The 21801-nt window shown below is 40.7% G+C and overlaps 2 protein-coding genes across 2 annotated transcripts; both read right to left on the reverse strand.

The window, feature by feature from the left end:
* Window positions 1–435: 435 nt before the first annotated feature.
* LOC138196456 (V-type proton ATPase catalytic subunit A-like) lies at window positions 436–6987 on the reverse strand. Its single transcript, XM_069146503.1, has 15 exons — window positions 6848–6987; window positions 6175–6283; window positions 5346–5474; window positions 4928–5142; window positions 4703–4840; window positions 4472–4623; window positions 4071–4233; window positions 3783–3891; window positions 3490–3612; window positions 3287–3401; window positions 2877–2940; window positions 2535–2738; window positions 1907–2001; window positions 1370–1541; window positions 436–1213 (listed from the first exon to the last, which is right to left on the reverse strand). Exons 2-15 carry the CDS (start codon window positions 6254–6256, stop codon window positions 1121–1123), a joined length of 1854 nt encoding a protein of 617 aa, XP_069002604.1. The 5' UTR covers window positions 6257–6283; window positions 6848–6987; the 3' UTR covers window positions 436–1120.
* A 1884-nt stretch (window positions 6988–8871) lies between these two features.
* wasf3a (WASP family member 3a) lies at window positions 8872–12835 on the reverse strand. The gene is made up of 8 exons (XM_069145596.1): window positions 12703–12835; window positions 11557–11691; window positions 11302–11455; window positions 11096–11213; window positions 10303–10487; window positions 9577–9782; window positions 9181–9456; window positions 8872–9029 (listed from the first exon to the last, which is right to left on the reverse strand). Exons 1-8 carry the CDS (start codon window positions 12833–12835, stop codon window positions 8872–8874), a joined length of 1365 nt encoding a protein of 454 aa, XP_069001697.1.
* Window positions 12836–21801: the final 8966 nt, after the last annotated feature.

Raw genomic sequence — 21801 nt, forward strand, 5'->3', positions numbered from 1 at the left:
GTTGGTTTCAAAGAAATGTCACAACAAGCAGACACGTAATATGGCGTGACAGTGTTTGATACGGAGAGTATTATGTAGTTTCCTAATGTCTGTTAAGCTACTGGAAATGTAATTGTGGGGAAAATTAGATTTCAAGAGATCAGAAAATCTGAAAGCATTTTCATCCTGCAGCACTCAAGCTGCGCATGTGCGCCATCTAGAGTCGATGGTCCTTCATGTCACTGGGTTCATGAAGTCACGTCTCCTGAGAAGTTTCCTTATGAAATTCAGTTTGCGAATTTCTAGACTTAAAAAAAAAAAAATTGGGACATTTTGAACGAGATACTATGAATTATTTTATGCAGTGACACAAATATAAGCAACTTGCCACGAGTTAAAAAAGAAATATTAAATAATTCTTAGCAGTATGATCAATAAAATCTTAATGACACAATCAACTTTAGTCATTCTGTTACATTTATTTTTGGAGACAATAATGTACCATATATATATTTATAATAGTGACACATCTGTTACAACACAAACTAAGATTCATTCATTCACATTTTTGTACATAACATCAAGTATATAGTCCACAACATCACCATCACACTTAAGAGGCAAGAGGTGGAAGAAAGCCTTAAACCCTCCGATGTCACGGTGCCTCCGTCCCTTTATTTGTGTGCATGTTCCCATTTGATTAATAATCTGCGCTGACCACCGTCACATCTGGAGGAAAAGAAACACCCTTTTCCACTCCTGGTTGTAGCTAGTAGTTGAGTGCAAGTGCAGCACCTGATTGGGACCCATTGATTTTTGACCACAACATGATGGCGCAGTGATCTGTAAGCGCTACGTTAAGGGCTGAGACACGGTGTCACTGTACCTGCAGAGCGGACGATGGTTTGACGAGACCGAGATCATTCCAGTACCGTTTCTGACGAGGAAAGTTGTCCGAAATCAACTAACTAAGAGGCAAATTTGTGCACTGTGGAATGTTTCTGGGGACATAAACACCAGGGAAAACACGAAGTCACATGACTGAGGCAGACATTCAGAACACGGGCCAATTAATCTGCACTATGTTACACTGCACTGGGGTTTTTTGGATATTTTGGAGAAGAGCCGAGAGGTAGGAAACTCATTCCTCCAAGGTCCGGAAGGCGTTCTGCATGTCCTCCAGCAGCTGGGCGCAGTCTGCTTTGATTTTAGCTTCACCATCCTTCACAGGGTCCTGAAGAATCAATTGAACGTAAACGGGAAGCGGAAGTTATTTATGCTGACCGGTAAAAAAAAAAAAAAAAAAATACAACAAAACCGACGAACAAAAAAAGATCCACCCCCCCCCCCCCCCCCCCCCCCCCTCTAAAAACAAGCAACAATCTTGTACCTTGAACTTCATGGAGCTGATCTTGTACAGGATCTCCCCCAGGTGTTCCCTGATCATGGCCCAGGTGATTCTGTTGTCAGTCTGAGCTGTGGACTCGACTGCGTGTCGGGCCATGTCGTAAAAAGCTATCGTGTTTGAGAGGATGCCCACTGTTTTGTAGAAGGGGCAGAACCTGTGTGTTGAGCCAGAAGAATGGGTGAAGTTCACAGGTTACATAATCATCACGTAAAAGGAAAACTATTTACAGACATGTCCCTTCATATCCACAGGTGAATGATGTTGTATCCTTGCTTTATGTTAAACTAATAGACCACATACTTTTTCTATTGTTTCCCCAGGAAGCCCCTGATGTCTTAAAATCTATCCGTTTCTAAGACGTGTAGCTTCTGCACATTCAGGCTTTGCTGTAGCTCATGGCTGTATTTTCGAGACATGTTTTCTACCTTGTCATTCTTGTGTGGTCCTTCTTAAAAAAATTTAAAAAAAAAATAAAATAAATTGAAAATGGTTTCATATTCACTTGTGAGTTGTTTTCACCTGTCATAGGGAGTGTAACCATTCTGCTGCAGGAAGTCGTCCTTAAGGAGCTTAGCAACTTCTAGAGTAATTTTATCAGACTCAGCGAGGGAAGCCTGTGAAGAAAATAACAAGATCAGTCTAACAACGATTCATTCTACAGCTCTGACTGAAGCCACTTGAATAAAACACATCTCACGCATCAAATGTACCTCTTAACTAGCTATAAGAATGAGTCCATTCAGAACAAAAATACTAACAATATTAAATGTGAAATTATAAATTACATTTTGGCTGCTGTCACTCAGAGGCGTTTCGATATTCTGACTTTCATCAGGACAAACTTGTAATTGACAGATCATATACTGTATATACATATATAAACATAGCTCAGGAAAACAATCATTTTGAGGGCGGCAGCAGCCTGTCATCTATACAAAAACACTGTTTTCTGTCTATGTGAATTTTCAACAATAGAGCAATTAATAAGTGGAGTTTTTGGTCCAACGCAACTCTCATTAAAGTTCTTTAAGTTTTCATTAAGTTTTTCTTTATAGCCGCCGTAATCTGAGTCACTTCTCCGCATTTCCCAGGTCTTCAGATAGTTCTCCCACCACAAATCCTCCTACATTATCTTAACCTGCCTCACCTTTCCGACAAGCTGCACAATTTCAGCCAGGTCCTCCTCCTCCTGCAGAATCTCTTTCGCTTTTGTACGCAGAGGGACAAACTCAGGATAATGTTTGTCATAATATTCATCCAGAGCTCGTGTGTACTTGCTGTAGCTGATGAGCCAGTTTACAGAGGGGAAGTGCTTTCTCTGAGCCAGCTTCTTGTCCAATCCCCAGAACACCTGCGACGCAGAAGAAAACTAAAACACTCGCACACACTCAGGAAGGTGTGACAGGAAGAAAAAAAAATGACTGCAAGGTGAATTAAGTAAAATATATATACATATCCAAGGGTTGAGGAGTCGGCCCCCATTACTTACTTGCACAATTCCCAACGTGGCTGAGGTGACAGGATCTGAGAAGTCTCCACCAGGGGGCGACACACTAAGAGGAAGTCGGCAAATTAAATGAAAAATCCGCCTAATAACTGACAAATTACAGGCTGCAGACTTTTTTTTTTTTTTTTTTGACTATATCACATTGCTTCAAAAAGGAAAAAAAAAAAGTAAACCTAATCATTCGGTCTTGATGTTAAAAACCCTTTTAAGTGAGCAGTTATCATACAACATGCATCAGGAGGAGACTTGATGAAGAGACAAAATAAGGTTACCAAGATGAGCTTTCCATGTCAGTCTTAAATTTCTTTCGGACTAAAACATGAAAAGCGTAGACATTTTAATGCTGTTAAAAAAAAAATTGCTTGTATCTGCATATACAAAACTCAACTCACGCTCCTACGATGCTGACGCTGCCTTCTCTCTCTGGGTTTCCCAGGCACTTCACACGTCCAGCGCGCTCATAGAAAGAGGCGAGTCGGGCGCCCAGGTAAGCAGGATAGCCGCTGTCTGCAGCCGACGACATTCACAACATCTTATCGGCCGTCTGACGGCGTTTTACAAGCTCACGTAAACAACACGCGCCCCGTGCACTCACCGGCGGGCATTTCAGCCAGTCTTCCGGAGATTTCTCTCAGAGCTTCGGCCCATCGAGACGTCGAGTCGGCCATCATGCTCACATTGTACCCCATGTCTCGGAAGTATTCAGACAGTGTGATCCCTGCAGAGGTGAATTGTTCAATTTGATGGGTTCCAATCAGAACAAAATGCATTTTCAGTGCCGACTATAGTTTTACACTACTTGTAAAAAAAAATACATTGCTGTTTTTAAAATATATATGTTTATAAAAAATTTACGTAGCCGCAGTTAAAACACAATTCGGCTGTTACCTGTATAAATTGAAGCCTCTCTCGCAGCTACAGGCATGTTGGAAGTATTAGCAACCAGTGCCGTTCTCTTCATGATGCTCTCGACTTTGCCGTCGACTTCCATCGTAAGCTGTGGAGCAAGAGCGGCGTGAACATTATGCAAAGTGAACACTGGTGCTGTTTGGAACAGTTTCTGCTTAAACAAATATTTCAAGAATTGTTGAATTTATTTCTCTTCAAATGGTTTTTTTTGGTGGTTTTTTTGTAAAGCATAAAGAGATTCAAAAGTAATTGTGTTCCTCCACCAACCTCGGGGAAATCCCGAAGCACTTCAGACATTTCATTTCCACGCTCTCCGCAGCCGACGTAGATGATGACGTCACTGTTGGAGTACTTGGACAAAGACTGCGAGATCACCGTCTTTCCACATCCGAAGGCTCCTGGGATGGCAGTGGTGCCACCCTGCACACATCTACGCAGCACAGAGGTCGAACAGCTTAGTTTGCAGCTTACAGATTTTAGCACACAGCAGAAAATAAGTTGCTCCACACGCGTGAACGGTCACCAGTTGAACACTCACTTGATAAATATATTATGATGCCACAAGGACATAAGTACTTCCTGCCTCCACAAGTAACAGTCAGTTGTTTAACAGTGGTAGTTTTGAGGACAAGTGAATGCCTCTTTTTTTTCTTGAGACGAATACTCACGGGAAAAGTGCGTCCAGAACCCTCTGACCAGTCAGCAGCGGATGATTGGCAGGTAGTTTCTCCGTTACCGGGCGGATTTGTCGTACTGGCCACACCTGCACCATCGTGAACTTCTCTTTTACACCTTCAAATTCGAGCTCCAGAACCACATCCTGAACACAAACAAGATCAGAAAATCCGCTGAAGTTTTTATCAAACAGAAGAGCCTTTTGCTTTAAGAGCAACACTCACAGAAATGTCATAGTTTCCAGGTGGGGCCACGTAGGTGACGGTGCCTCTGTTGCGAGGTGGAATCATCAGCTTGTGCTTGATTAAGGAGTTTTCATACACCATGCCGTAGATGTCTCCGCCTGTCATGTGGCTGCCAACCTGGAGACGGGATCCCATGAAATTAAGTCAGACCAGTTGAAGAGGAGAGACATTCAAGACCACAGAACTGAAAATGAATCGTCTTACCCGAAGGCTCTGGCCAGGGGTAAATTCCCATTTGAGGTCTCGGTTAAGCGCACCAATGTTCACTCCTCTTGGGATGTAGATGCTTTGAGTGAGATCATTGATGTCTTTCAGTGGACGCTGGATACCGTCAAAGATGGAGCCCATGATACCCGGTCCCAGCTCCACAGAGAGGGGTTTCCCTGTTCGAAGGACAGGGTCACCGACAGACACACCAGCTGTGGCATGAAGTTAAAGGAAATAAAACAAATCACGAGATCTCTGACATCATTTACAATGTGAAGCAGCTCCAAAATCAAAACTTTTGCAACATTTAATATGTTAACTATTTTTTTTTATTAAAAAAAACAAAAAAAAAACATGACGGGGTTTGTTATGTGTTTAACTAAAAAGGGAAGTAACGCGGCAGCAGAAAGGATACACGTCTCCTCGTAGACCTGGATAGTTGCCATGTCTCCCTCTAAACGGATGATTTCTCCCACCAGCTCACTGTGACCGACACGAACCAGCTCATACATGGCTGCTCCCGCCATCGCGGTAGCCGTCACCACTGTCGATGAAACGGGTTTGTAAGACCGAGAGAGAAAACTGCAGAAGTCTGCTGCACAAGTTACATAGAGAATTTGCAAATATGTTGCCACAATAATCAACCAGCTTTGAGAAATGTTGCATTAAAACCATGGTAAGACATGTAATCGCTTACAAAGCGTATAAACCACCAAGTGTACACTTATATACAAATCCTTTGCTGTACACTTATAGTAAAGTGACTTTATTTACATATTGCCTGACGCGGAGGCAAATCACTGGATGAACATGTGAATCATTTTATTTAAAACATTGTGTGATTTTAATATTTGCTCTATGCTTTTGTCTTTACCAGCATGACCTGGACTTACACAGAGAGTGACTTAAACCTGGATATAAACATGCCGTTTCTAAAAAAAAACAAAAACACTTAAGGTTGGGTGAAAAGACAATATACACACAGGAGACGAAACACATTTTTCTACTGAGATTTTTTTTTTTTTTTTTTTTTTTTTTTTTTTTTATCATGTGAGGAAGTTGCTCAACTTGTCAGCTGGCGAAAACTTCCCCATCTGGTAGTTTCACTTTGAAGCAGTTTCTAAACTGACTTTCCGGAGAATCTACAATATCACATGATATAACAGTATCACAATATAAAACACAACAACACTGATGCTTAACACGTAATCCAGCCATGCAAAGATAAGGATTATAAACCAGACCTGGTCCAGAAACTCCATGTACGAATCCAAACTGGCTTTCTCGCTCCTCGTCCTGGATCTTGGGAAGTTTTGAGGTATTCATCTCGATGGTTTCTGTCCTTCAAAGTCCCTTGATGAATAATTAAAGAAGCGCACGTGCTTTTCAAGTCATATAAACGCGATAGATTCAGCATAAACATGCCTTTAACACCCTTCAACATTTACAGAATAAACCCTCTTTAACTCCCCACGGTACAATGACAGAGAATCAGGTGAACTACGTGGTTGTGTGGTTTCTCTGATGAATGAATGAATGAATGACCGAGTCCAGCAGTGTCAGCTCACAGGCCAACTCGAGCTTAAAGCTGCGAAACCTTTCATGTTTTCCTTTTCAATCGAGGAGGCAAAGCAAAGCAAAACAACAACAACAACAACACCGCCGAGGAAATGTTCGTCAGACAGATGGTCGCATCATGTTTGTTACTACACGCGTACGTGGAGAGGAAAGCTGATTTGTGCGTGTGCGCGTACAAGTCAGGTGACTAGCTACCAAGCATGAGCTGTCCTAATCGTCATTGTACACAGGTTAAGATAAATAAACGATTATTAAATAAAACGAAAAGATTTGGCCCAAGACCGGAAGGGAAACCGTCGTGAATCTACAACCTCTCGGCACTAACGTAGATATATTTACCTTGTACCGAGATGGGAGTCGTGAGGTCTTGTCGTAGCAGGCTTTGAGGAGGAGCTTCACTGTATTAATCAACCTGCCGAGCACCGGACCGTCACAGGGGGGGGACAAAAAAACCAAAACAGACCCATTGTGGCTCAACTGGCTTCCTCCGTGGTTACGTAGTCAGCTGTCTGGAGAGCCAAAATGGCGTCTGACACGCGACAGTTTCGTAGTCGACGATAGGTTCCGTTTGTCCAAACACTTCTACCAGGCGCGTTACTGACCTCTGCTGGACAGAAGGGAAAAGTTCACCCACTTCTACCAAGTACCATCACCCATCTTTAAAACTTTGATATTTTAAGCTTTTTGGCTGCAGCTTTTCACCATTTTAGCCGAAAAATAACCACCTTTTATTCAATTTTTATATTAACTATTGACAGTGTAACAGGAAAATTAAGTGTTTATAATTTTCATAATGGAAATTATGAACACTTATTCCAATAGAAGAGAATGGCATCTCCCTATAGGATAATCAGCTCCAATTGTGATACAAATAATCTAAAAATAACTTAATGCTGTCAGAGGATGATTGATATGTCTGAACAACGCATTGCCGATGCCATTTTCATGTAGATTAAAATACATTTTTAATTTGTCATAGAGTACAGGCTACTGGATAAATATAACTTCAAGAGAATCATTACTTCAAGTACCTATTACAGTTTAAAGGAAAAAGACAAGGAGGAAGAAAGATGGTTGTAAAGGCAGAAACAGTCACAGCCTGTTTTTCAGGTTCATTTGGAAGAGTTTAATGCCAATGTTCAACATTTTCGAACAAATAATAATATGATGGCAGAACAAGATTGTATTCGGACCGTTTATAATACCCTACTACACATACCATGGGACAATGAAATGGTCATAAATTGAGGTCGCAATTACAAAATGTCAAACGGAATAAATCGTCAAACAGGAAGTTGACGACGAGAGGAAATTGTACATTTGGTCCAAAATATTATCAGGAATGTGAAATTCTAGACATAAACACTTAAAAATTTGCCCCAGTGCGGCACTTGTTCATATTTAACAGGTCTTTATCACGTCACACATTTTACATTGTCAAAAGGAGAAAAAGCACAGGTGTTACTAATTGACTTGTTCTGTTCAAGTGTTCCAGTTAGTCACGACGGTGTGACAGTGAGCGAGCACGCACAATACAAAGCAGCTACATGGAATTCAGCCAAGCATTATTATCATACCTGTGCTTTTTCTATAGTGACATGTATGCCATCTGTGAAAAAGACCAGGCGGTGAGACGACTACTGCATATGGGTAAAGTGTGTTCAAGGTGTCAGTTTGTCATTACAAGAGGACATTTTACTAGAACATGCAGTTTGGACTGACAGAAAATTGATGGTTCACATTTCAACGGAAGTAGAAAACTGAACATCTATACGTCATAAAATGAATCTGATTTTTAAAACTGTCTCCAGAAGGTCCTAATAAACACGTGGTTCGGCGCATTAGTTCAAACTGTGTGGTCATGCAATTTCCTCATGAAATATTATTGTGGCACAAGAGAAGTGATTTCACTGGGCAACAAAGATTTTGTCCCTTCCTCCAAAAATACTGGTTTCTGATGTATTTTTGCACCACTGAATCTAGATATGTTTTAAGAATTTCACTATCATTCATAGCTTGTTTGTTCTGTTATACTCACATGGACATGGGAAAGCAGGACCAAGGAAAGTGGAGCCCCTCTGTGTTGGTAGACACTGAAGAGGCCAAATATAACTTAAAATCATACTTGTCCATTTCAGAATTAAATCTCTAATTTTTAAGTGTAATAAGAAGAATAAGTTATATGCACCATGTCGAAAATTCTAAAAACAGATTGAAATCAAGTGTAAAAAATATACTGCAAGATCCACGTTTTTCAGAGTCTGGGACAAGAAAAACAAAAAAAATGTTGTTGCCCCGTGTAAAGCCAGACGCTGCAGCGGCTCAGAATATTGCGTCCACTAGATGGATCCATGGGGGGGTCGTCAGTCAGACCACTCATTTTCATCGAGCTCAGAGTCATCTTCAGAGTCACTGTACTCAACCGCAATGCGTCGGGAAAGGATGGTGGCCACGTCATTTCCCACCGGCTCCCGCTTGTTCTGCTGTTCCTGTTGCTCCTGCACTTTCTTCAGCTGGATGCCTAATAAGGGCACATTTATCAAAATAAGATCAAGTATTGTACACCAGACTTAAAAAGGGTTGTGCACAGAGCAGCAGTTCAGTTTTATTTATGTGACCAGCAGAAAACAATGACAAACAACATGTATCTGACTGCAGATACCCTGACTCACCCATGCGGATGGCGGACAGCAGGTCACTTCTCCCGTCTCTCACAGGTTTAGTCTCACTGTGCCCTGTGAGGTGAGAGGGTGCAGCTGGGGGAGGCAGAGGAGGAGGCGGGGGACCTGCGGGAGGAAGGGCCATGCAAGGCCCTGGAGGAGGTATTGGTGGGAGTGGGTAGCCTGGGCCTACATGTAAAACTCCATTATGTGGCGTCGGAGGTAGTGCACCCAGAGGAAAACCAAAGGCCGTCTGGGCTGATGGGATGGGTGGGCCTGGGGCAGTTGGTGGGGGGGCAGAGCTGTTTAACAGAAAAATAAAGAGGATTATGTTGCGGATGGTGGAAAGTAATTTCATATGTGAATCTATCTCCGATATGCAAACAAACAAACAAACATACTTGTAATCTGTAGGTGAACGAACCGAGCCGTTCATTCGGTCTGTAGCACGAGGTTCTGCTGTTGCGTAGGTTACTCTCTTGTAATTGACATCGATGCTGTAGTATTCGTGCTCCACAGGTGGTGACGGGTGTGTTTTCCCGGGAACGTAGTCATGAGACTTGGCATAGTTACAAACAGGCACAGGAGGGATCGGGTAGTCCAGCAGGTCAGGCCTGGATAAACAGTGAAAGACGGAGAGACTCATGCAGATGCAGATATACCATCTGTGCAGATGGTAGATTTGTTGTGACAAAATCAAACATGAACTTTTACTAAGCTATAGATACAAGATATAACTAACTGGGTCAAAAGGTCCAATTCAAAATGTATCCCCACCCCAACACAGGTAAGGTTTTAAGATATACTCTCTAAAAGCACCAGGAATGTGTATCTTGATTAAAGATTTCTGCATTAAATACAGTCATACAATCTTTTTAAGGATGAATTTTCAAGATAAATGTTCCCTTTCTTTAAACTAGTACCAGAAAGCACAGAAAACATTAATAAACAAACTGGTCTTGTGCATGAGTTTCCAGTGACAATAAAACATTTCAAACAGAATTAGAAGGAATCAATGAAACAATAAATTATCATTGCAAAATGTATGCAAAGCACAATCTTGGTTGCATCTCTACTTTCAATCCAAAAAAAAAAAAAAAAAAAAAAAGTATAAAAAGTATAAATAGCACTCACCTGCCATCTGGAGAGAGTGAACCCTCAGACGATGCTCCTCTTCGAAGAGTCTGTGGGTGGCGGTGATCTGGACGTAGCTCTTTATCGAATGACATCATGTTCCACTGTTGCCTGCGGTTTCGAGCCTTTCTCACTTTCTTCACCTCACGCTGAAGGGTGCTGCTCTCCACACATCGCTTCTGTTCCTGGAAAACGTGGACACAGAAACAAGGAATTGACAAGAACTCGAATTTGAAAATGAGTCAAATGCGGCCAAGAAACTCGTGCGTTTTCAATGCGCTGAGCGGGCACGTTGTCATGTTAGAGAACAGAGGTGCCATTGCACAGGTCGTTTGAGTCAAATGTTTTCCTTCAGAACTTCACCGTCTAACTTGGTTTTGACAGTCTGACCCTGGGGGATGAAATCACCAAGAATGTCAAAGAAAACACACTTGGTTGACCTCCTGACCTGACCTGAGGTCTTTAGACGTCCCTCTTGAAACGTGAATGACACTCGGAACACCTCTCCAGACTCACCTCTTAATTGCTGTAGTCTATCTGAAGCATTTCAAAAGGTCTCTACTTCACATTTCTCAAGTTTGACACTCAAAGTATGATGTGTTCTCTCCATCTCAACAGTGGTCATAAAAACACCTGTAACTCAGGTGCTGATGTTGATCGAGTGACATAACTTTGAATACTTTCTCATGCCATAAATGTCAGTGCTGCACTCTGTTCGCCCGCAAAAGGATCAGTCTCGGAACTTTTTGATTGCCTCTCGCACATAAATAAGTTGAGTACAACATGCTCTCACCCTTTGCTTCCGCCTCGCTCTCCTCTTGTCCTCCGTGTCCTGAAGCATCTTCTCCTTCCACAAGTCAAAAAAGTAGGACGGATCAGAGTAGAATTTCATTGCGTCCGTAGAATCATCTCTGTATTTAAACAAATCATTTTAAACCTGATGCAATAACTGACATAGAAAAACGATCAGATGTTTCACTTTTTCCTCGGATGCGGTACCTGTATTTACTCAGGGTGCTGAGGGGAGGAGGCCTGTCGCTGCCTTTGTGCATGTCAGCCACAGAGCTGGGAGTGCTGCCTTTGGACAAAACCTGCTGGTCCTGGGCCGTTGAGCTTTTAAACGCCTTCCTCATGTTAATGTCCTGAAGAGAGACTGCAAAACGGCAAGAAAGAGGATTAATATGAAGCATGTGAGAATTAGCAACAGAGTACACAGTAACAAATTAACAGACAGATGACTTCCAGTGAACGAACCCTCCTCCACGCTGGAGTCCAGCTGGGTGACTTTAACAGCCAGGCGGTCGATTCGGTCCTGGAGGGAGTTTGCGCGAACATAAAAGGTGTTGGCTTCATTAAAAAGCTCCCCAAAAACATTCTCTGCATGTTTACCTGCAACCAGAGCAAGAAACCAGAGGAAAAAGGATCCGTTTATGAATACAAAGGTGCGTCAAATCTCAAAGTTAGGAAAGAAGAGCAGCTTATTGCATGACAGAGGAAGAAAATAAAGGAAATGGACAATACAAAAAAAAGGTATTGTACCCTTCAATACACCTATTTTTGACATCAACTATCTCTCGTTTTGTCCATTTGTGGATCCAGGATATTGCTTTGGATTTGAAGTGTTTGGTTGCTGCGCATTCCACCATGACTAGTACGTGTCAAACAGCTCGGATCCACTTAATGTGGAGGCCATCATTCGACTGCCTGTATTAGTGTCTCCCCCCACCTACTCTCCATCTTATCTGCCTGTGATATAAAGCTCTACGGTAAGCTCTAAGCTCATGTAACTTCACTAAAGCCACATACACACTAATCAGAGCAGCCACGTGCCAGATGTCCAGGAGTAAATTTGCTTCCTAAAATAGTCTTTCCCCTGTTGCCGCTACATTTTTTCTTTCCGTCTCACATGTTTCAGAGCAGCAATTGTAAGCCAGACTACACCGCGACCACCAGAATGGCTGTGAATTCTCTCAGCAGGTAGAACGGTCTGCATTTTACGAACAGAAACTTTGCGAGCGGTGAGCAGCGTCTGCAAACAACCACAGCATCCCGACACCTCTTCGCTTCCTTTCACGGCGCCTCCACCTAACTTGTGAGGCCCCAAAAACACAGGAAGTTTTGTCTAGTGTTTGTCCAAACGGAGCTGAAATATTACATCCAATGACACGGCAAGTTATGAAACGTACATTTCCCGATTGCCCACTCCATGACTTTAAATAAACTTTGATCTGAATTCGACACGATTTAGTCATTTCATATTTAGTAGAAACACTTTCTAGATCATTTGTGCGATAGCCACAGAGAAAAGAGGCCAAACAGACTCCCTCATTTAATAATCTTGGGTGAAATAAGCATGTGAATGTTTTATGACACAAACACTGCAGAATTAAAGCAACTTACTCAGGGTACCGAGTTGTCGGATAATGGCGGACAGCGTGTTGTTGGTTACACATTCCAGCTCATTGCCGATTCCTTCAGGCACGGCACCGTGGCACAGGTGCCGAGGCTCAATGTTTCTCTTGACCAGAGGCATGACCCCTTCTCACATCTCGGCCAGCGCACCTGCACACGAGACGGCGGACAGAGCTGACAGCTCAACGCATACAACAACCTGCAGAGCAGAGCAATCAACACATTACTCCATATTCATAAAGCAACGCAGTGGTAATTACACATGGTGTCTATATGCATAGGGTGCGCTGACCTGTGCATTAAGCATGCAATCCAGGTGAACTGCTGCTGCATTGTTTATGTAGGGCCTCAGTAAGAACTACAGTCATGATATCCAGTATTCTCTAAATTGGTCATTTTGGTGACATTTACAAAAGAAAATATCTTAAAATAACAGCTGAGATTGTTTATTTTATACATTAAAGTCCACCAAAACTAGTATATCTGTTATCCTTTTCCTTTGATTAATTTGAAATAAGTGATAATAAAAGTCAGACCAAATGATAGTGAAACCTTTGAGGTTTGTTATATTTTCTAATGTTGTGCAGCAGTCCACTCGCTGTTGAATCTATCACCACCTGTCAAAGTGGTACACCTATTGTACGTTATTGGGCCATTCAGAAACATGCTCTGCAGCAGCTTTTTTTTTATGCGGCAAGCTAATTGTGATGAAAGTGGGGTGAAGACAACAGACGTGATGACGTTTAAACAAATTTGAATTGAAGCAATTCACTTTACACACCTTTGTTAAATGAACTTGAAACAAGGGATTGAGTGAGTGGTTAGGATTGCAGGTGGGGGCGAGCCAGCACATCAGTAAAAAGAACAATTTACAACAACTATTCAATTTTTATACGTAAACACAATAGCAAATGAGGGAAAAAGGGAATATATGGGGCTGCTATACTGACGGAATAAGAGTTTGGAGATTTAACACCAAAGTGAAGTTCACATTGTTCTAGGAAAGCACTGGTTTGTTAACCCTGCTCACACTTTCACCTGCCTGAGGCGCTATCTATTAATTATAGCATAGCAAGCATATTTTTGCTCATTTACGATAACTTTCTTTTTGTACATGTTACTATCGTGCTATTCTCTACAAACAAATCAAATGCTTGCACGCTACACAGGTAGAACCTTCTTCCACTCAACATATTGAATTATTTTTGAATTGTTAAAAAATGATTAATTAGGAATCATGGCTTTTTATGGAATTTTTTGTGAATTTTTATATTTCTTATAAAGACAAATAAAAAAAAATTGTTTTCAGGGTAAGTTTAAAGAGACGTTTCTCTTCATTTTAATAATTCATTGCAAGTCAAAACCCACAACAAAGCACGTCAGTATCCTTATAAGCAGCAATGCTAATCACTTTTCAATGTTTTCACTTGTCAGTAAGTTTAAACATCAAAGTTACATTTTTTTTTTTTTTTTCATAATTCGTACACAAAACATTAGACGTACAACTAAATCTCTCCAGAAGATGAGTAGGTACACAACAGTGTCCATCTTACCATAGAGTTGCAGTGGACTTAGCTCGTCAGTGGCTCCGACATACGTCTGTTGTTCACGTCAGCACGCAGGGAAGGAGCGGTCAAAGTCGAACCCAAGCGGTCTCATTCAAATTACACCGACTAATTGCTGGTCTGCGACAGTCTGCAGTGTGTTGGACGGTGACAGTCATCTCTGCAGGGAGGAGTTCACTCTGAAAACAAATCTCTGGTCCAAATCACAGCTTGAGCCACGAGGGGATTTGGCCAGCGGATTTACTCCTGCCATCCAATCGGTCGTCGTTAGGCCAGCCGTTTGACATCAAGTCATTTATTTCAGCATGTGTATTTTTATGGACTCAAAGTCATTAGCTGCCTTCTATGAATTTGATAATATAGAAGGCACTCATTTTGGATGGTAACCACTAATCAAATCAAGACTGCACCTATTGAACACTTTATATTTTAAAATTAGCCGTTTTATTTTTTTTGCTTTTTTTCCCCCCAATGAATGCATTGATCTCAGTCAGAAAATAGCAAAAATGCTCATAACATGCCAAATACTTAATTATCACTTTGTATGAAGCCCTGAACAGTCTGAAGTATTTGCAGATTGGCTTATTAATCAATCGCCTTGCATTTACATTACATTTAAAAGCATTTAAATATTTGCAAAACAATCTTGGTTCTAAAACTGCAGATTATGCAACCTTTGAATTTCTGCTAGTACTGCAGCAATTAGTAAGTAGAATTTTTTTTTGCCAACTATTCTGATCACAAATTTATTGTTTTCAGTTCATTCTTTAAAAAAAACAAAAAAAAAACAAGTTACAATTCTTTGATTCCAGCTCTTTAAATGTAATTATTTAGGTTATTTTTAATAAATCAAATATATTTTGGCTGTGGACTGGTGGTCCAGACAAAACGAGACATTTTACCATTTCTGACTCCTAAGTACTCCTCGTGCAGCAGATCATGTGCGCACGTGTTGTTTTTTTAGATCACCCTCTTGGGATAAACAGCAGCATCTCAGTCCCAGCCGTTCTATTAACATCTCAGTGGGTACGACCTGGATTAATAGTGAAAGGAGACATTCAGAATTTGATTTGAAAGCTAGACACACAGACATGCGCACACACCCATACATATACTCTTCTTTTCTCACAGATGGCATAATCTGGCTGGTGGGAGGGAGCAGTGTAACCCAGATATGGGGGCTTAAATCTTTATAAGTGGCACACCATGAAACTACAACACTGTTATTACAGGACAAGTGCTTGTTCTACAGAGACATTGCTTAATCCAACTAATTTGATGTACTCTGCATTGGTGATGGGTGTAAAGTCAACTCTCCATATATATATATTTTTTAAAGAATGCCCAATGGCAATTGCAAGCAAGCAGAATAAAAACATTTAATATTACGGAGCACTTTACAGGTAATATGCATGATAAACATGTGCATGTACATACAAATACATATGCACAAAGCATATATACATGTATGGAAAAACTCAAAGAATTAAAAGTCAACAGTTTATGACCAGAGGTGTCATCTGTAGGAGAAAGGCATTCTATAAATAATGAAGACAGACAGGACAATAGCATCATGCTTTCACAGCCCTCATCTCACTCTACCACCCAATCCCCTTACACTTTCAACCTCTGGTCTGCAGCACTCGCCGTCTACAAGTATGCCAAACCGTTTTAACATGCAATAACTAAGCTGGACATGCATTGCAGACATCAGTTAAAAAGGAAAACTTCAAAACTTTATAAACAATGTCTTTCTTCCTAAGGACAAATTAAAAAAAAAAAAAATTCCCCATCAATGTGTAAGGGGTTTGTCATCAGTTTCAAATTTGGAAGTCCTGTGGAATCAAATATTTTTTCCCCCCCAATTTCATTTAACTATACAAGTTCTTGCTTGAACTTCAGGTTTTAAACTTTCACAACTCAGCCCATACATGTTTTTTTTTTTATTATTATTTATTTTTAAAGCATTTAAAATGACATACTGATGAGTTCTTAACTCATTAGATGAAGTTGCTAAAGGAAACATCAAAATATTGCAGACTTTGCAGCATTTCATTGTTTCCCTGAGATTTCTCCTTTGTGAAGCTGATCATCGTCATGGAAACTTGCCGCGTGTCTTTCCAGACACTAAATTAGGCCATGGCTGTTTCTACTCATGGTAATGTGAACAATATGAACCCTATTAAAATGCAAGTTTTTCTATATTAAAATAAACCAATGCATGAAACACAGAAGATGCAACTTGGTTGACAAAAAAAACAAACAAAAAACACAGCAAAAGAACCAACTCAAAGAGTTGACACTTTCCCTGGATGTAAACATTAGGGGTATGCATGTAATTCAGTTACCAGATTTTCAAAGCCTGCACAGTACGTCTGAGAAATCAGGGACAATGTATCATGAATGCTTTGAGTGCCAACATCCCAATCACAGCTACAGCAAAGCAACTTTAAATTAGGTGTAGTTTGCAATTAAGGCCATCCTTAATAATTTCAAGTTTATTTGTGTACAGACTATATAGAATTTAAGGAAACATAGACTAGAGGCAACTGTTATTTGACAGTATTGCCATAAAAATGGAAATCTGAAAGTCACAAATAATCATGGCTCCACTTTGTTTTCCAACTTAAAAAACAAAAAGCTCCAAGCTCATCCAAGAAGCAATCAGCTACTCAAAGTAAAGTGCAATGTTTGTTTGTTCCTGTAAAGACAGACTAGAAAGGACGATATTTACAACTGTACAAGGTACATTTATCCATTAAACAAAACTTAAAGCTGTTGTGGACATCACAAAAACATTTATTTTGTGGAGGAGATAATGATTAGTAATTTTCAAATTCACAGCATGAAAAACTTCAGTGCAATGGATGCTGAAATATCTAAATGAAAGATTACAAATTCAGCCATAAAGGACCTTAAGGCAGCCAATATACAGTTGGCCAAATTATGTTTTTTGGTTGCTATATTTGCAGAGCAGTTATCATAAGCATGTTTAGCAGTAGTTTGCTTTTTAACAGTTACATGTGATAACGCCAAAGTCACATGAGCGACAGCCAACTGCAGCTTGGCTAAAAACAACAAAACAAGCTCACCTGACTCTGCATTCAGCATGACCCATACTATGCAGCCAAAGTGATGTCTGCTATAGCTTAATGACAGCATGTGGACATTAAATAGAAAAGAAAAGACTGCCTTTGTTGCAGAGTACCATTTCCCATTCTTTTGTTCCAACAATCATTGTGGTGATATGCACCCTGGCAATTCTGGCAGCATGCCAAGTAATAAAAGCAACATTTGCCTTATAAATTCATATCGGTAACAGAAAGTTAGCAACATCACGTCTACTCTAGCCAAATTAAAATTAAAATAGACGTGTCAAATTCTGCACCCGTGAAGTTACTTACAGAAGACATTTCTGAGTCCAGTTGGGAGGGACAAGGGACTCCAACATACAAGTTCAGCTGGACTGTGTACCAAAACAAAAGAACAGAGAAGCTTGGGCGTAAACACGGACACATTCTCTGCTCAGGATGTTATTACTGGACTACTTTTAAAAGAAAACGGTGTTTAACCTTTAAGAAATCCCTGGGTCAGAGAGCCATCGCCATCAACAAAGGTTACGGGACAGCTTGGCCTTCTTTTTCACAACAATCCAGAACTTCTCAGTGGAGGCCTCGTTTCCTCTGGTGGCACGGGAAACCGTTCCATCTACTGCAGTCACCGTCTTCTTCCATGACTCCACCCCCAGATTAAGTCTTCTGTGATAATATGGCGCGTGTGTGCACCTCAACTAAAGGGTAAAATGACGTGCTTCTCCCCCCCCCTTGGTTTCAATAGCATAGGAGTAGCAAAGTTAGCATAGTGTCATCCTGATAGGTTTATCAATTAGCCTTCTATAGTCATTATCACCATTAAATGGAAAATAAAGCAAATATACCCAAACTGGATATCCAACATCAGGGTCATTTGAGCCATCCGTCTCCCTCTGCTAAGCTTACTCCCTCCTAAGAACCTATTTGTACTCCTGCCTAGTATCTGCTTTACAGAGTAATAAGCACTCAACCCCCCCCCCCCCCCCCCACCCTCGGCCCCCCACACCATTCAACATACTATGAGAATGCACAAAATATCTTTGCGTCAAGGATATAGTCGTGTCAAATCGCTGACATTTCACTGGGATATAAAGTTTTGCAGGGGTGGGCTAAAATAGTTTAATAAAGCACATCTTACTTTGGAGGATCACAAATAATCTGTCATCAAGCATGCCCAAGACGGCAGAGGCATCGGCGGGGTGGACGGCGTTTTGCAAGCCATAAGAAGGAAAAGGAAACACATGGTCATGGCAAGACAGACATTTTGGATAGAAAAAGGGATAGAAACGGTCACCGGGCACCAACGCAAGGCAGAAGTCACAGCACGGCGGCCATGCACAAACAAAACCCATTAAAAGAATTAAAAAAAAATTAAAAAATAAATAAAATTTATGGCCCCAAATCTGTTCCAGCCTGATTACACATAAATAGTCATAGCCAGGCAGACACATTAGAGAAAGAGATAGATGAGCACGGCAGCGAAGTGAAGACTTTTTTTTTTAAGGAATAAATATGACACTTAACTGTTCGTAGATCTGACTGCTGCCTGAGAGAGAAGAAAAAAGTAAAACCTTAGTCAGGTCTCAATACACTTTCCAGGTTAATAGACTGCAGGAAAAAAACAAGCCAGTGAATTGTCACAAATAAAAGGTTAATTCAAATTTTTTTAAGCGTGCTTCTTAACTTTGAGGCTTTAGCTAAAATGTTAAACATGCTTTCACAGCATTAAGAGGCACAACAAAGGGAGAATTAGTCACTCGGCACTACACATTGTTCTTGAGAGCAAATTAGACAGCGAGAACACGAATGTTACAATGACTCATGGCACTGATTTACAGGCTGTTACTGACCTGTCTGGGTGAGTTTATGAAGCTGGACAGGTCCACGCCGTGATTTCAAATTCCACTGCACCATGAAGACACTCAGCACAACTTGCTGTACATCGTTTGGGTGTCACGTCACACAGCTGGAGTGGACAGAAGCACTGTGAGGTGCTAAAGAATGACAGCAGAGCAGTATATTTGACCAACAAAAGGCAAACTACATGAGAAACGGGATTAGCAACATGAGACATGATTCATCCTTAAGGCAGCACAGCTGGCAATAAAGAGCCTAAATAAATATAAACTGAATATACAAGCTGAAAGGCTTCTAACGTCACTGCCCGGTCAATAAGAAATATCAAATGGTCGGAGAAACACAGTATACAAATGAAATTTAACAGTATGTCTACAACCAATATAAGGGTTTAATGCTTATCAGTTACTGTGGGAGATTGGTGCAGGCCTCAGCTCCACCCCCACCTGGTGCACCTGGTGCAGGCCTCAGCTCCACCCCACCTGGTGCACCTGGTGCAGGCCTCACCTCCACCCCCACCTGGTGCACCTGGTGCAGGCCTCAGCTCCACCCCCACCTGGTGCACCTGGTGCAGGCCTCAGCTCCACCCTCTGCTCCACCAGGTCCAAGCCCTAGGATAAACCAGGAGCCCATTAAGTTTAAGAACCACCACAGGATGGGCTAAACACAGCACACCCATTTGAACTAGATGCAGTAGCGTCCTCTCATTAGGAAGAACTGCAAGTTAAGGGCAAAACAAACCTCTAACAAGCGCTACAATCCACAACTTTCACCAGCTTCAGTGAAACCATGAACTCACCTGCCACATCCTCACCTGCGCTCTATGCCAAAGCTACAAACCAGGGGCTTTTAACTGCAGTCACACAAAACACTCTTATAAAACTGCGAACTTAACCCACCTGGTCGGGGAGACGTGAAAGTAAGTCCGAGTTTAACACAAACACAACGTCGCGTCTGCCCTCTTTGCACTGGCTTTTATTTCTTTGGTGTTTGGCGCCAGCTTCCGTCTTCAGGTGAATTCAAATCAACCAACGCAGCCAATCAGTGAGTCCATGCTGCACTACGTCACTGATATTGCTGATTAATTAGCCCCTCAGTCAATAAACAATATATATATATAACATGTGAAGATTCTTAGATTTATAAACACTACAAAATATAACAAAACTGTTCTGTCGCCATAATTTTACATTAATTGTAATATATGTATCTCAATCCTTTTACCTGCATTTTTAAAAAATATTTTTTTTAATGTAATTTATTATTTTACTTCACACATTCTTGTTTTTCAGTACATTATTATATTTAACACGTGTCTTCATTGCTCGCATATTTAAATTGTGTTGAATAAAGTTTGTTTGTTGAATAAAGGTTGTTTGTTGAATAAAGTTTGTTTGTTGAATAAAGTTTGTTTGTTGAATAAAGTTTGTTTGTTGAATAAAGTTTGTTTGTTGAATAAAGTTTGTTTGTTGAATAAAGTTCAGCATCATTCAAACGCGGAGACATTTGTGTCACACTCGGTTTGAAGAACAGTTTTCTTGGACGCGACAGATGAACAGAGACCAAGAGTAAACTCAGGAGGGAAAGTAGGTCGAGGTTTTTTTTTTTTTTTTAATCTTTTCTTTTATTATTATCAAATAAAAAAACCCAGTTTGCTTTAAGTTGTTGTATGCTGTCAGTTAGGTAGAGTGGCGAACCATAGCCATGTTAATGTAAGTCTTTGCTGCAATGACGAAGATTTAAGCAATAATACTGCGATTATACAACAAGTAACCGTCTAAATATAACATGTGATCGAAGTGTATTCATATTGTGGGGCAATTCAGTCTCAAAATACAATTTTGTTTGTTTGTTTGTATGAGCTCCGTTACAGTGGCACTACATGGGGTGTGACTACTACCTGGGAAACGAGCAGTCACGTCAGTTGAAGCGAACGTGACGTATTGGTGGTTACCACTCCAGGAAGTAGTCCGACCCTTAGTAACGCCCTAGCAACGGAGATCTAGTCTTTTTTTTTTTTTTTTTTTTTATTTTATTTTATTTTTTTTATTTATTGGTTTCTAGAAATCGTTTCTCAAACTGAATAAATACAGCACATAGAAACACTAAACTGCTTAGCTCGCTCTATCTTGTTTTAAGTAAGATATCCGCTGGAAAAAAAGATATCGATGGACTCATTTTTAACAACAGTATGCTGCATATTATATGAAATTCAAATGCAATTATACAACAAGTAGTTCAGAAGCAGTGATCTGATTGGTCAACTGTACATTTGAAATGTGCTCAAATCACCACAAAGCCTGCTCATCATTAGAAATATCACTGGGCCTTCTCAATAGGAATATATAATTAAATTATATTATATGTATATTTCCAATTGTACAGTCGACCCATCAAACCGCCGGGTCGGGACTATTTGTTGTATAAATGTAATTACTACACCAGCATGTGACCCAGAAATAGAAAAGACAAGACTAGATTGGTGCAAAGCGGTCAGTAACTGTGGAGGATACAGAGAAACTGTGCAGCTTTTTGTCAAACTCAGTTTGTGTTCTTTCAAGCTCCTGCAGGCC

The sequence above is a fragment of the Embiotoca jacksoni genome, unplaced genomic scaffold (genome assembly GCF_022577435.1).
Source record: "Embiotoca jacksoni isolate LCO1_2020_lvr unplaced genomic scaffold, fEmbJac1.0.p SCAF_13, whole genome shotgun sequence".
In the NCBI taxonomy this organism is placed as follows: domain Eukaryota; kingdom Metazoa; phylum Chordata; class Actinopteri; family Embiotocidae; genus Embiotoca; species Embiotoca jacksoni.